The 15,442-nt window shown below is 57.9% G+C and overlaps 1 protein-coding gene across 1 annotated transcript; it reads left to right on the forward strand.

Annotated features, from left to right (window-relative positions):
• The first annotated feature begins 3,656 nt into the window (after nt 1–3,656).
• OPN4 (opsin 4) lies at nt 3,657–14,259 on the forward strand. Its single transcript, XM_032311671.1, has 10 exons — nt 3,657–3,785; nt 5,196–5,341; nt 6,802–6,935; nt 7,263–7,466; nt 7,981–8,152; nt 8,603–8,767; nt 9,730–9,837; nt 10,753–10,933; nt 12,093–12,236; nt 14,221–14,259. Exons 1-10 carry the CDS (start codon nt 3,657–3,659, stop codon nt 14,257–14,259), a joined length of 1,422 nt encoding a protein of 473 aa, XP_032167562.1.
• The last annotated feature ends 1,183 nt before the right edge of the window (nt 14,260–15,442 follow it).

Here is a 15,442-nt window from a genome sequence, read left to right on the forward strand (position 1 = left end):
CTGTCGGCCGCCATGTCCCCACCGAGGCTTCCAGTCCCACCTGTGAGCAGCCTCTCTCTGCAGCAGCCTGCTGGACATCTCTAGCCCCTGGTATCCCAGGACCCCCCTTCCTCTTCTGTCCTTCCAGCCTCAGACTTGGCAGAGTGTCCTGCTCTTGCTAATCCCTGGGTTGCTTCAGGGTCCCCCTCAGGGCCACTTCTCCCACCAGTTGCTTGGCCAGCACTTCAAGAAGCAAGGACCAAGATTTTTATTTTCCTGAAAGGACGTGCAGGCACTCCGCTGGGCAGTGGGTCACAGAGATGAAGCACATAGATCTATTTGTGACCCAGGGAGGGGAGAGGACACAATCAGACGACGATCACTATAAATGACACTATGAGTGAGTCCTCCACAGGACGGACAGGAGGCTGCGAACAGCTGGGTTCTCAGGACGGCTTCGTTGACACCTTGATGAGGCGGTGTTTGAGCTGAGACGTTGAGAAGGGGTGGAGGACAGTTTCAAGAGCAATGCATGAGCGGAAGCTGGGCGACAGAGGGACTGGGCGCGCCGAGGGGAGGGCAGCTTGGCTGGAGCACCATGAGGACACCTTGGAGAGTGAGTCCAGAAGCTCAGGGACCAAGCTAGCTCCTCCTCCCCAGCAAGAGGGTCTGCACCTGAACTCAATTCCTCGTGTGATCAGCTCCCCTTTCCCCTATGGCCTGAATCCAGCTCCCAGGAGGGTCTTAGGGTGCCGGCAGCTGGCCTTCTCAGAAACTTCCTGGCTTAGCAGGCAGCCACACCCAGACTGCCTGGCACCCGAGCTCAGCCGCTCCTTCCTGAAAACAGGGCTGTTCTGGAACATGCATCCAAAAGGGGCAGTGATGACCGCCTGGCCCGTATACACATACAATGAGGCGGTAGGTGAGAGCAGGCCTCTTCTTGCTGATGCTGAAGAGTTTAGCTTCCCCAACAAAATCCATGGACATTGTGTTATTTTCCTTTACCTCCTCTCCAATCTGGGCCTTTGTCTATGTCTCAAGAGCAATGGAAGCCGCCAAAGGGTTAAGTATGAGGTTATCTGACTCCATGTTTCCAAATGACTTAAGGGCTGCAGTGCAAAGAATGAGCTGTAAGGCGGGGGCAAGAGAAAAGGGGAAGCCATGAAGAGAGAAGCCATGTACGGGGATGGCAACTTGTTATCAGCTCGGGGGACCGGGGGACACAGAGGTCGCCAGAGCCAGAGTCTGGCCTTGAATATCCACCTGCCCTCGGCTGCTGGACAGGGAGAGGAAGAGATGCCATCCGAGGGAGTGGGCACTAGCCAGGATGGGACCTAGGAGGGGTTGGAGGCCCCCCCCTCTGTTTGTCCCTGTGCTGATTCCTGGGCGGAGCGGGGCACCTGAGACTGTTGACAGGAAGGCCAGGATGGGCCTGGAGAGGCTGGGCCTCACTCTGAGCCAGGCCTGGAGAGAGATCTGACGGGCAAGGCAGAGCAGGGAACAGAAGTGGGGCTCAGAGGTGGGAATGCAGCTGCATACCTGAGAGGTCTGAGGAGAGTGATGGAAGGTCAAGGACTCCTCCACTTCAGACCCGTGACTTATAACCAGCACAGCTTGGGCAGCGGTGTGCCCACGGGGGGACAGTTAAACACTGTGTCCTCAGAGGCTGGGGCTGTCCGTGTAGCTCTCCTGACTTAGCCTGGACTGCAGGCTCTGAGCAGAGCAGAAGTTGGGCACAGAGGTGTGGAGCATGACGGTCGTGGGGGGGCCTCCCCTGAAGGATCCCGCAACACAGGATGAGGGGATGGAACATCTCAGTGTCACTTCCAAGGGGCTGTATGTCAGCCACGGAGAAGGGCAATATAAAAGGATTCAATTCCCTGGGCCTCTGGGAGTTGCTCCGAGGCCTGTGTTGCCCTGGGCATGGCCCCTTCTCTTCTGTCCACCCAACAAACCTTTCTGAGAGCTCCTGGTCCTAGCTCCTGCACTGTGTTCTCTCCTAGTTTTCAGGTTGGAGAGGGAGAGAGGACATTGAATGGGATTTCACGTCAGCTCAGAGCTGCTCCCAGTGGCGATCAGTAGGGAAAGCCTTATATTCAAAAGCCAGCAGCTGGTAAGTCCACACTGGGCATTACAAGGAGAAGCAAAGCCAGGGTCCAGCCTCACCCAGCACCCTAGGTGAGCCTCTGTGAGCTAAGACCTGAAATGGAAGGTGTCAGGGGTAAGTGTGTCTGAGCCATGAGTTAACGCCTGTTGGGAAGTGCAGCTTCTCTCTCGGAGTATGGGTGCTCCCACCCGCTGGCCCCAATCTGGGGCTCAAGGGGAATTGGTTGTAAAGACCGGGAGCTGTCCTGGAGCAAGAGATGGTGTGTGTCTCCACTCCAGAGTTCCACAAACCTCTGCACTGTGTCTCAGGACACACTCCAAGGTAGAATGTTCTGGAAGCTGAGGGGACACCTGTGAAGACTGCTCAGCAGCCATTCCCTCCAGCTCTGGGACGCTTCACTTCATTCCCACTGCCTCTTGCAAGACTGGATGGAGGTGCTGGCCTGGGGACGCCTCCCCCTCTGACGTTCACTCATCTCTGCCAGGCCTGAGTTCCCAGGTCTCTACCAGCTTTGCACTTGGTGGTTTTTAAACATATTTATGCTTCAGGCCACCTGGGTGGCTCAGTTGGTTAAGCGCCTGCCTTCAGCTCAGGTCATGATTCCAGGGTCCTGGGATCGAGTCCAACATCAGGCTCCCTGCTCAGCAGGGGCCTGCTTCTCCCTCTCCTCCCCTCTTACTATCTGTCTTATATAAATAAAATCTTAAAAAGAAATAAAATCTTTATACTTCAATAAAAAAGTTTATTATCATAAAACAACAAACAAAAAATGCCTTATGCCCCTGGGGCTAACAATACATTATATGTTAATTTAAAAATAAATAAATAAAAATGCCTTATGGTCTGATCTCACCCTGCTTGTGTGATATCATGACACAACCTCTTAGCTTCTTCATCTGTGCAATGGGTGACCAGCCTTGGCTCATGGCGGTGGCTGTGACGATGGGGTGGACTCTTGTGGGCAGAACTGAGGGCCAGGGGCTCCATGGAAAGGGTGAAGCTGCCCTCCCGGACAGCCGTGGGGTTTACTGAGGGCAGCAGAGGCTGTTTCTGATGAGCTCAGGGGAGAAAGAGAGCCTTGTCAGACGGGAGGACAAAGGCTTCTGCCCAGTGTCTGGAAGCCCAAGGACAACAGTCTCCCTTGAAATACACACATTCACACTGACACACACTCTCACACTCATGCGCGTCCGCGCGCACACACACACACACACACACACTTTCACACATGGACACCGCCATCATCAGACCTTCTGTGGACAGACACCCAGGGACCTGTATCTGGGGGAGCTCGCATACTGAGCAACTGGGCATGTGCACTCCCAGCTCTGCTACTTAAAGGTGGGGACAGAGCCCGTGGCTGTGAGTCGCCATAGCTGTGACACTCGTTCCTTTGTGCTTCACTGGACACAGCAGTCATCAGCTTCAAGAGTAGCTCCGGGCTGGGTCCACGCAGGACGCGGGTACAGGCGGCCGCAGACCAGGCAGGGGTACAGAGGACGGAGGAAGGTTGGGAGGCTGGGCGCAGCTAATATCCTGACGGCTTGAGAAAGGACTACCCTGCCTCAGGATGAACCCTCCTTCAGGGCCCAGAGCCCAGGAGCCCAGCTGCGTGGCCACCCCAGCCTCACCCAGCAGGTGGGACGGCTCCCGGAGCAGCACCTCCAGCCTGGGCCAAGCTCTGGCCATCAGTGCCACGGTAAGCCGGGGGCCAGCATGTGCACACACAGAGGCTTCCCTCTGCCCACCCTGGCCTCCCTGCTGGGAACACCCAGGGGCTTTGCCAGGGAGAGAGAAAAGACCTGAGCTCCTCTCTGGGACCTTGGGCATGTTACTGGACTCCTCTGGGACTGTCTTCCACAGAGAGGCCAATAGAGGAGAGTATGGGCAAAGTCTGTCCCTGTGGAGAGAGCATCTGAGGAACGGAAAGACCAACCGTAAGGGACAAGGGGCTGGAATGGCCCAGACCTGCCCTTGGTTGCATGCATTCTTTTCTGAGGGTGGTTGGACACCCCACAGAGCCTTCCAGAGAGGAAGGCACACCCAAGGCGTCTGCATTGTCCGCCCAGAGTGACATGGTGGGTACCTTCCTGTGCCTCCATCCTTCTGGCCAGGGCCCCAGGGTCATACCCCATCGAAACCACTGGTAACTGGTGAGGACAGAGGGTACCCTGAGGACCCTGGGATGTGGGCCTACATCCTGGATTGGACGGGAAGGCTCTGTAGCTATAGGAGACGAGACAGAGACTAAATTGCCCTCCTTTCCAGGAAAGGAGCTGGGGCAGAGGGTTCTTTAAAGCCCTCCGTGCTGGACTCAGCAGTGACCCTGGGGGAACCTAAGCTTTCTTTATTATTTTTTACATTTATTTATTTATTTAAGATTTATTTATTTATTGGGGGGAGGGGCAGACAGAGAGGGAAAGAGAATCTCAAGCAGATTCCCCCCACTGAGTGTGAGCCTGACTCGGGGCTCAACCTCACGAACCTGAGATCATGATCTGAGCCAAAATCAACAGTCAGACGCTTAACCGACCTGCCAGCCAGGTGCCCCCAAACTTTCTTTAAAGGGGAATTCTTTTCCTCTGTCTCACGCCAGGTAATAAGGTCAGCACTCCTCAGTTTTACTGTGGGGGAATACAATCTCTTCATTGAGGTTGGTGAGGGGGTGGGGCTCCAGGGGAAAGGGGCTCCGCCACTGCAGAGTCTACAGGGCCTGGAAGACCCTTGCTAACCACTTCCAGTGCTTCGGTCAGGGCCCCTACAGGGGAGAGGAAGCACCGAGGGATGGCTCTGCCTTCTCCCTGGAAAGGTAAACTCACTCCAGCTATGTCCCTCCTTGTCAGACATGTGTCACTGTCTGTCCAGCCTCTAACAGGTGATCCTAGGAGCCTCATGCCTCTGTGCCATGGTTCAGGAGCTCTGGCTTAACTTCAGAGAGAACGGAGATTACTCTCTGGTTCAGCCACTTCCTAGCAGTGTGGGCAAATGGCGGTGCCTCTCTGAGCCTCCGTTTCTCTACCGGCCCTCCTGGGAACCTTAACCCTTCCTTTTCAGGGTTATTCCAGATGATAGGATAATGTGATGCTCTTGTTTTTCTGTCTCTCCATAGGCAGCCGGGGCTCAGGGTGCTGCCTGGGTCCCCTTCCCAACGGTGGATGTTCCAGACCATGCCCACTACACCCTGGGCACAGTGATCCTGCTGGTGGGGCTCACAGGGATGCTGGGCAATCTGATGGTCATCTATACCTTCTGCAGGTGCCTGATTGGTGAGACTAGGGCAAGGGCACTGAGGGCAGCCAGCCATGCAGAGACGGTGCAGGAATGCTGTCGCCAGCTCTGCAGGGTTCTGTTAAGCCTGGGTGGGGACGCTGCCGCCAAGCCTTCCATGGTCTCAGGACAGGCCTCCATCTTCTAGCTTAGGGAAGGGTCAAAAAAATAGTCCAGGACACACTTTCTGTGTAGGACAAGTGTCTCTATGACTCACATGCCTCTGCCCATTCTGCCATGCTCTCAGCTCACCTCCATGCCACCTGCTCCAGTGGGCATCCTCTCTCTGCCTCGATAAGCAGCCCAACTGGAAACAGGGTCCCGAGTCCTCAAGACCTTCAGCAAGAGCCCCTGGTGGGCACCCCAGCTTCTTTCCCCACCTGCTCCATTCTTGGGCTGAATGGCCGAGACAGGCAATTCCCTACTACCTATTAGCTGAACTGACTTTGGGCAAGTCACTTATTCTCTGTGGGTCCATTTTTCTCTCTCTTTTAAAAAATTTATTTATTTAAGAAAGAGAAAGAGAGCATGAGCGGGGGTCAGGGGCTGAGGGAAAAACAAGCTCTCCGTTGAGCAAGGAGCCCAAGGCGGAACTTGATCCCAGGACCCTGGGATTGTGACTTGAGCTGAAGGTAGATGCTTAACCAACTGAGCCACCCAGGTGGCTGTGCGTGCATTTTTCTTATCTGCAAAATGGACTTGTGATTTATTTCAGGGAGTCAGTGTAGGATTATGCAAGTTCAGACTGTGCAGTGCCCATCCAATAAGTGTTTGAATCCTGGCCATGCCACCTACTGAGTCTTGTTACCTGGAGCAAACCACCTTGCGGGTGGGAACCTCAGTATTCTCAACTGGAAAAGAGGGAGAGGTAGATGCAAAGATGGATGATTACGGGAGAGGAGTTTATGAAAGCGCCTGGCCTGTGGGGCACACCTGTCCGTCCCTCTGCCCTGCGCCAACCCTGAACATGAAGACTGCAGAGATTCTGGCAGAAGGGGAACCAGGAGGGGTCGCTGGGGACCAAAGAGGTGGAAGGAGCTCTTGGGAAGGCACGTCTGAGCATGCAGGAGGAGGCACTTGGGAGAACTGGCTGGGAAAGGTTCAGTGGAATGAGGGGTGTGACCAAGGAGAGAGAGCCGGTCATGCAGAGTGGATCCAGAGGGTGGGAGGAGGGAACAGACGAGTCCTAAAGCCAGCTTCGGCTGCACAGAACTGCAGAGACAGTATCACTCTCCATATGAGGCAAGAGTTGCTACCTAGGCGGGGGATTCTTAGATCACGCCGTCAGGCCCTAGAGCTGTCTGGCTGGTGGTTGCTGGGCAGCAGGACAGGTCGTGGCCTGTGGCTCGTGCCTGTGTGCGCGTGTGTGTGTGTATGCACGCGTGCGTGCATAGTTCGGGGAAGCTCCCCAGCAGAAGCACCTCCTGACAGCTTCCAACCCTTCGCAGGACCAGAGGCCTCAGGACACCCTCCAACATGTTCATTATCAACCTTGCGGTCAGCGACTTTTTCATGTCCTTCACCCAGGCCCCTGTCTTCTTCGTCAGCAGCCTCCATAAGCGGTGGCTCTTTGGGGAGGCAGGTAGACCTTCAGGGTTCCCTTCTGCTGGAGGGAGGAGGCAGGTTGTGGCAGGCGATGCCCGCAGTGGAGGCTGGCCTCGGATGAGGAGGTCATTGGCTCTTCCTGGGCAGAGAGTGGGTGGGCACCCTTGACCCTGTGAGTGAGCAAGAGGGAAGACTCAGCTTCTGGGCCAGATGTGGCAAGTAGCCAGGGTGGAGAGGGGCTCAAGGCGGCTTTTCTGGAAAGCTGAAGGCAGGAGCTGAGTATGTGCCATCCCCAGACCCTCCCTCCGCTGGGGTACCTCATGGTCTCCCGCCATGGCCCGAGGTCAGGGAGCTGTGCCCACAGGCTGCGAGTTCTATGCCTTCTGTGGGGCTGTCTTCGGCATCACCTCCATGATTACCCTGATGGCCATCGCTCTGGACCGCTACCTGGTGATCACGCACCCACTGGCCGCCATTGGGGTGGTGTCCAAGAGGCGGGCAGCACTTGTCCTGGTGGGCGTCTGGCTCTATGCCCTGGCCTGGAGTCTGCCACCCTTCTTTGGCTGGAGTAAGTAGACTGGGGGAATTGGGAGAGAGGAGAATAACCTGGGCGAGGCAAGTTTAAGGGGCAGGTAGATAGACTTGCATTCGTCAGCTAGCAAGAGGGGCCTCGAGGCAGGTGGATACCTCAGGAGGCATGACTAGCAGCAGGGGAAACCGAGGTAGCTCCATCAGCAATCCGAGCATGACCTGGGCTCCCACCCCCAAATACCAGGGGAGACCACTGGTTCCTGGCTGGTGGGAAGTGACAGGGGCTTCCGATGCTGAGGCAGGCCGTGGAGTGTGGGCTTGAGCAGGTGGGAAGGTTAGCAGCCAGGCACCCACCTTCTGTGGCAGGCCACAAACCTGGCCCAAATCTGGAAGAGTAAGACGGGGGCGGGAGGGGGGGGGCTACGATCGGGTCTCTGTTCCAGCCTGGTAAAAATGTTCCGGGAGCCTGGACCCCACATCCAAAGCCCCTGCTGGATGAGGAGCCTGAAGCAGGCTGCCCCGAAGGCTGAGCATCGACTCCTGACTCTCAGGCGCCTACGTACCTGAGGGGCTGCTGACCTCCTGCTCCTGGGACTACATGAGCTTCACGCCGTCAGTCCGAGCCTACACCATGCTGCTCTTCTGCTTCGTGTTCTTCCTCCCCCTGCTGGTCATCATCTACTGCTACATCTTCATCTTCAGGGCCATCCGGGAGACAGGCCGGTAAGAGCTGGGATTGGAGGAGGGGCTAGATGGGAGGGTGGCCACGCCCCTCAGCCTGAAGACCCGACCCTGTCCCCAGCCTCACGCTGCGCCCTCCCCTCCCCAGGAGATTCCCAGCTCCAGATGGGCAAAGACAAGCTGAGCCCATGTGCTTAGAGGGTGAGGTGCCCAGAGATCAGCACAACCTGGGCGCCTAGAGAAGTCTCAAGAGACAAGGGCTTCTGAGGAGGGGCCTTTAGGCTTAATCGGGAGGTCTGCGGGTAGGGAAGACCGCACAGCGGAACCACAGGGTGGTGCTTTGGCTGGATGTAATGGAGAACTTTCTGAGAGTCAGGGCTCCCTGCGCTGGAGAGAATGGCCAGGTCCAGGGAGCCTCCCCCACAGCATCCATGACCGCGGCCTTCGCTGCCACCAGAGCAGGGTCAGACTTGGACTTTGCGCCTGTGCTAGGGCTCTCCAGACTTTCAGGGCCTGTGAGGGCGGTGTCAGGTCCCCCCGACAACGGCAGCGGCTGCAGAGAGAGTGGAAAATGGCCAAGATTGAGCTGCTGGTCATCCTTCTCTTTGTGCTCTCCTGGGCCCCCTACTCCACTGTGGCCCTGACGGCCTTTGCTGGGTGAGCAGTGCCCAAGGGGCTGGGACAGGGGCTGGAGGGGGTGGGAGAACGGTAAGGGGACCCTGGCGTGGCCTGTCCCTCCCCAGCCCAAGTCCAAGCCCAAGCCAGCCATTTTCACACCCAAAGTCCTGCCTCACAGCCATTCATTCATTCTCTCTGCGGTTGTGGTAGTGGCAGCGAGGTTCCCCGAGGGAGATGGCCCCGCCATGTCCTGGAGGCACCGGGACATACGCTGGGGGAGCTCTCAGCCATGCTGGGTTTGATCTGAGGGCCCATAGTATGGGCTCCCAGTTCCTACCAGATCCCACGGGAACACAAGATTCTCCCTGAGATCCTGGTTCCCTCTTCACCTGGGCTGTGGGCACACGGCCTGGGGTGCCGCTCACCTCCTGCCTGCCAGTTCTTCGTGGCTAGTCTGGGGACTTGATGTCTGCAGCAGCGAGGACATAGGCCAGACTTCAGAAGCACTTCGAGACAGTGAGAGTTGTTCATCCTGGGAAGTGTCTGGGTCTGAGACCTGCTTGTGCAGGAAGGGCCTGGTCCCTGGTAAGACTGTCATGTGAAGTCCCTCCAAGAGAGCCAGGGAGCAGTGGGTCTCAGGGTTGTGGGGGGTGGGAGAGGAGCTGGCCAGAGGCCCAGAGGTCCTCGGGGTGGGGAGGGCTTCCTGCCTGCAGCACGGGCTCCGGGCTATCCTGGGACTGGGCAGAACCCCCCCAGCCTGCCTTATCTTCCTCCAGCAACCCTCCGTCATGGGCTCCCCAGGTTTCCGCTCACCTCAGGTCAGAATTCTCCCTGCATTTCAGTCCCTCTCATGAGGCTGGCTTGGCAGTGCTAGTTTGGGCCAGGCTGGGCTGTAGCCCGCAGGGCCTGGCCCAGGGGAAGCAGGTTCCTGAGAGGGCAGGTGGGCTGTGGAGTCTCTGGGAGGGCCAGCTAGCAGGGGAATCACGGCTTCTCTGTCCTAGGTACGCCCATGTCCTGACGCCTTACATGAACACAGTGCCTGCTGTCATCGCCAAGGCCTCTGCCATCCACAACCCCATCATCTATGCCATCACCCACCCCAAGTACAGGTGCAGCCCTCCTCCAGGACCCAGCCCCAGGTCCCCAGGCCATGGAGGGCCTGAAGACATGAATGGGAGCAGAGACTGGCCATCTTTTCTGTCTCTCCTATATGCACTGGGTGGGGGCCTCCAGCAGCTGGGAGCAGCCAGTGACATGGATGGGGTCTGGAGCTGGTGTGACCCCCTCGGCTGCTCCAGTTTCCCGGGGGGATCAGCTTGGAGGGACATCAGAGTTCCTTGGACAGTGTCCAGTTCTGCCTATGGGATTTGGGGAGCCAAGGCCAAAAGGCAGCCGGGATGGCCAATCAGCAGTGATCCCTACAAAGAGAAGCCCCCAGACAGCAATGTCCTGGAGAGACCACAGTAGGGAGAGGTTCAAGGGCCCTGGTGGAGGCCCAGGCATGGTTCTGGCCCAGAGTGCTCTCTGCTGATGGGATTCCCAGCATAGCCGGCCTCGCCTGCGAGGGGCCCTTCAGTGCCTCCTTCTGCCTGGTGGGGTCAGTAACTTGCCACCATGCTGAGGCCAGCTTCAGGCTCAGAGGCTCCTTGGGGAATGTCCCTGGTCCTCACTGGGAGAGATGCAGCCTGGGCCAGCCCCTTGAGAGCTGAGACCAAGCACCTTACCGAACCTGCTACCCTCCTTGCCCATGGCCCCTGTGTCTGTCTGTCCATCCTCAAGGCTATGAGCCTGTCGGTCCCTTTCAACCCAGCATCTGTCTGGCCTTCCTCATCACCTCTTGTGACTGCCAGTGTCTTTTTGTCCATTCCCATCACTCCAGCATTTGTCCTCATAACCCCAGTGTCTGAACCACCCATTTCCCACATTCTGTCCACTCCCATTAGCCCTATAGCAGTCTGTCCATCCACCCCCATCTCCTGGTGTCTGCCTGTTCATCCCCCTAACCAGATGTGCTGTTCCTGCAGAATGGCCATTGCCCAGCACCTGCCCTGCCTGGGGGTGCTGCTCGGTGTGTCAGGCCAGCGTACTGGCCCCTTCGCCAGCTACCGCTCCACCCACCGCTCCACACTGAGCAGCCAGGCCTCAGACCTCAGCTGGATCTCCGGACAGAGGCGCCATGCATCCCTGGGCTCAGAGAGCGAGGTGGTAAGGATGCGGTGGTCTCCTGAGGCTGGCACCTTGCCCTCCTCTCCTCTACCAGGCCAGCCTCAGGCTTCTGAGAACCAAGGACCCTCAGGAAGCTGGGACGCTGGCAGGAAGAGCCCTCCATGACTGCTCCAGGGCCTTCCCTTGCCCCATCCCCTGTGACAGGCAGGGGCCCTGGGGCCAGAGAGGCAATGGGTTGGCCCAAGGTCACCCAGTAACAGGGCCAGGACTGACGCATCTGCCAATGCCAGGCCTTCTCTCTTCCATGCTGGCAGTATTCCAGAAGCTGAGAGCCGTGAAAAGATAGGCATTTCTGGCCGTAGATGGGCCTCCTGAGACCCAGGCAGGAGCTAGCTCAGGGTCCTTTGTTCTTAGCCTTAAGCCCCCTCCTCCTGGGAGCCTTGAGGAGCCCACAGGATACAACAGAAGGAGTTCTGGCCCAGGAGTCTGAGGACCTGGAGTCACGCCTCAGTTCTACTAGAGCCTCGCTGTGTGACCTCGGGCAGGTCACTCACCCACTCTGAGCCTCTGTGTTCTTCTCTAAAAGGGAAAACAGTTGTGTCTACATCCAAGACTGGCTAGGGTGCCCACGGGTGGGTGCTGACTCCACAGCTGTGATAGCCCTGGGAACTACCAGCCTGCCAGCCCCTCTTTGGGGCCCGGGGCTGGGATGCCCCCTAATGTCCCCAGGAGAGCTCTCTGTGCTGTGAACTCCTGTCCTCACCCACACCTGGGCTCCTCCATCATTGTACTACAGGGCCCATGGTTGGCTTCGCCCAGAATCTCCACTGACCTCTTCCCACTGCTTCCATCCCTGGAGAGCCTCGGTTGAGGGGCTAAGGGGGGAGATGTCAGAGGTCCCTTCCCTGACCACACATAGTGAATGATATCAAAGGAGTGAATGCTATCTGTCAACAAAGGTCTGGACCCTCGTAAAGACGGACCATCCTACATGTTTAAGAAGGCCCACACTCACAGACCTGGCACAGGCAATCAAAGATGGCAGAGATTTTGTGACCAGCAAGCCTCCAGGGCTGTGGACCTCCCTGTAGTGAATACCTATGCAGAGGATGGAGACAGTCTTGGCTGGGGATGAGGGCAGGAGCGGGGCTTAGGGAAGGTCCCCCTCCCTTCACTATAACTGACCCACCTTTCCCAGGGCTGGATGGACACAGAGGCAGCAGCCATGTGGGAGGCTGCCCAGCAAGTGAACGTACGCTTCCCCTGCAGTCAGGGCCTGGAGGACATGGAAACCAAGGCCCCTCTCAGGCCCGGCGGGCAGGAAGCGGAGACTTCTGAGAAGGTGATTGGGCTGGGCCCCTGCCAGTCCATATAGGGGTGGGGACAAGGGGCAAGTAGCCTAGGGAGTGGCCCCAAAAGGGGAGCTATTCTTGTGGGCAGGTCCAGCGCCCTCTAGGAATCACTCCTTCCCCACCCAGATGTCCCCTTTCCTGTTTGGGGTGCATGGGGCTCTCTGGGACTCCACGATGTTCTGAGCAGGCCTGAGTGAGTCTGGACCGCACATGAGAGTGTCTGTGGGATGGTGGGACCCTGACTTTGTACATCCATGGCCAGCAGCAGGGGCCTTGTGGTACTGTGGGAAATGTGCAGCATGTGTAACTGTATACAGCCAGACAGAATGTGTGTGCACAGTGAAGTGTAACTTCTGCCTGTGTGTGACCATGTGCCCTGCACATGTTCTCTGTCACTGTGACACCGCAGGGCACAGAACCAAGTGTCTCAACAGGTCTGCTCTAAGCTGCCTGTGACGAAGGGTGGCTGGTGTGTACCTCTCTGCGTGATCGGAGGCTGGACTTACCTGGCGGGGGGGTTGCTGCGAGCTGTGTATGTGCTCACAGTGAATGCCCTGAGATTAGGATGTCACCCAGAATACTTGTGGCTATTAAAAGAAGGCCAGCTGTCAGCCCAAGTGCCTATGGAACGGAATGTCGATGGTGATTAGAGAAGGCCATATTCTGGAACGCTGGAAATGCCATGTGTACAGGCCTCGAGGCTACCCTTCCCCCTGTCCCCTCAGCAGACAGCTCCCCACCCAGCCCCTCCATTCACACCCGTACAACACCCCCCAGCTCCTGGGCTCTCTTGGGCTTCCCCACGAGCCCAAGACCATGTCTTGCCTTACTTCCCCAAGGCTATTCCCTCGGCATCCCAGACAGGGGGACACCTGGGCTTCTCCCTCCAACTGTGGAGCCCCTGCCTCTCCCGGGGAACACTGGCTCTGACCTCAGGAAGGACTCACTCCCCAGTCCTGGGCCTGGGCACTGTGCACGGCCACAGAGGCCAGGACAGAGATGGGAAGTGCCCCTCGGATTTGGGGGCAGTGCATGGTGAAAGACAGTGTGCCGTCCTGGAGGGAATACTGGACTGGACTATGGCACAGGGTAGAGAGGGACAGCACATCAGCAGTCACCTAACACGTGTGATAAGCACTGCCATCACACAGGGTGCTGAGAGAAGAGGCAAATCCCCTAGAGCTCCCCAGGGAAGGTGGAGGTGAAGCAAGGATTGTCAGGCAGTGAGGGGGTCATGCTGAGTCGTCCAGGCAGAGGGGACGCCCTGTGTGAATGCAGCAGGCGGGGCCTGGGGGGTGGAGCTTGGGGTGTCTGGGAACACAATGTTGCTTTGTGACTAGGGAACAGCCAAAGGGACTCGGGAGCTGGTGGTGGGGACAGAAGAGAAGAAAAGAAGGGCAGGAGGTGGTCAGAACTGTGGGAGGCCCAATCAGGTGTCTAGCCCTGAGCCGGGGGAGCAGGGAGCTCTCGGCGGGAGGACTGAGCTGGGGCCCCCGTAGTGGCTTGGTCAGCCTCGCGGGGTGGTAGGGCTTCTCTGCAGTGGCTGGGGAAGCAGAGGTTGAAAGGGATGAGGCGGCAGGGAAAAGCCCAGAGGAAGCTGATGCTGTAGGATGGGCAAGAAATGGGCATTGAAGGCAGCAGAGAGAGAGGGAATGCTGGGGCCCCAGGAGGAGTGGAGGAAGTGGAGGCAAGGGGAGCTGAGTCCTGCCCTACTGCAGGAGTCAGAGAGCTTGGGAGACATCCCAGGGGGACGTCCTATCAGTGGCCTTAGGCATGGCCCTCCATCCTCCAGGCCATATGGCCTGTGGTCTCGGGGAAGGACCATCCCCCAGTCAGGACACCACCTGGCCCCTCTAGGCAACCTCCTTTCACTACTCTTCACTGCTCGGTGACCCTATGCGTGGTGGCTCATTGGGAAACTGCTCCCAGGGGGACACGCTGTGGGCTAAACAAATGTGTGCTGTTTGCTTTCAGACCAAGGGGCTGCTCCCCAGCCCGAACCCCAGGATGTAGGGTGCCCATTGGCTCCCCTTTTCTTCTGGGACACATCCAGCCCCTTCACCTCCCCCTCATACACACAGACCCAGGATTACCCTCAGGAGCCTGCGGGCTTTGAAGTGGCCCTGTCACCTGTGCCGTGCTGGATTCACGGCCCCAACACCACCAAACTCCTGCCCTGCCAAGTGCTCTCATCTCAACAGCCGGTACCCCAGGCTCAGCCTGAAGTGCGGGAGCCCAGGCCCTCCTGCTTCCCGCAGTCGTCCGCCTCTCCTCAAATGCTGTGTGCTGTGATTGTCCAGGCAATGACAATGGCGACAGCTCCGTGGGACACGCTGGCTAACTGTGAGCTGCCTCTGCACCCAGGCTGGGCCTTTCACTGACACGGGCAGGCCAGCTTGGCATCCCTGCAGCCCACCTTGGAAGCCAAGCACAGACCGTCCTGCATAGGAAACCATCATTTGCCTGTCTGCCACGCACCTGCTTCTTGAGTGCTCTGTCCGCCATGGCCCACACTCTCCTATAGGGACATGTCTGCATGCACCATGCACAGGCGTGTGTACTCTGTACCTGTGGTTTGTCTGAGTCCATCCCGGGGCCCTATGGCTCTGATAGTGTATAGGAAAATAAAAAGCACAGAAGTTCCCTCAGATAAGCATGGTCTTTACCTATGAGTGTGGTGGTGAAGGAGAGAGCCAGGGCCTGACCTCTGATGCCCACAGTGGCCTCTCTTTCTCCCCTCCCTCTGTCCCCCAGCTGGCCTCTCTCACTCCTGAAGCCTCCATCTCAAACTTCAAGGGGCAGGGTGGAGGAGGGACAGACACTGGGCTTGCCCCTGTCCCCACTCCCGAATAGGCTGCTGTTTTCAGGAAACACTTCATGCCCATCCTCTAGGGGGCCAGCTGCTTTCTGGCTGGCTTCTGGTCTCCAAGGGGAGGCAGATGGAAGGAGGCTGGCCTTTCCCTTTAAGAGCATCCTATACCCGCCTCCCCCATCCAAGAGGCAGCATCAGGCAGTGTGGGTGCCAGTCCAGAGAGAGAGAGCAGGCAGCTCCAGGTACTGCCTAGCCCGGGGCTTCCCCTCCCTCTGCGGGATCTGCTCCTCTCTCTCCCCACATTGACCCTATTTGCTGTCGGGCCCTCTCCAGCTTGGCAGGACAGACCCCTCCCAGGAAAGGGGGTAAAACCGGAGGTTGGGA

Source organism: Mustela erminea, chromosome 14 (genome assembly GCF_009829155.1).
Source record: "Mustela erminea isolate mMusErm1 chromosome 14, mMusErm1.Pri, whole genome shotgun sequence".
NCBI lineage: Eukaryota > Metazoa > Chordata > Mammalia > Carnivora > Mustelidae > Mustela > Mustela erminea.

Bases quoted from the DNA above. Each gene is read 5' to 3' on its own strand.
- OPN4 (XM_032311671.1), top strand. From the start codon at position 3,657: ATGAACCCTCCTTCAGGGCCCAGAGCCCAGGAGCCCAGCTGCGTGGCC. The intron at 6,936-7,262 runs GTAGACCTTCAG...CTGTGCCCACAG, and splicing joins GTGGCTCTTTGGGGAGGCAG to GCTGCGAGTTCTATGCCTTC. The intron at 9,838-10,752 runs GTGCAGCCCTCC...CTGTTCCTGCAG, and splicing joins ATCACCCACCCCAAGTACAG to AATGGCCATTGCCCAGCACC.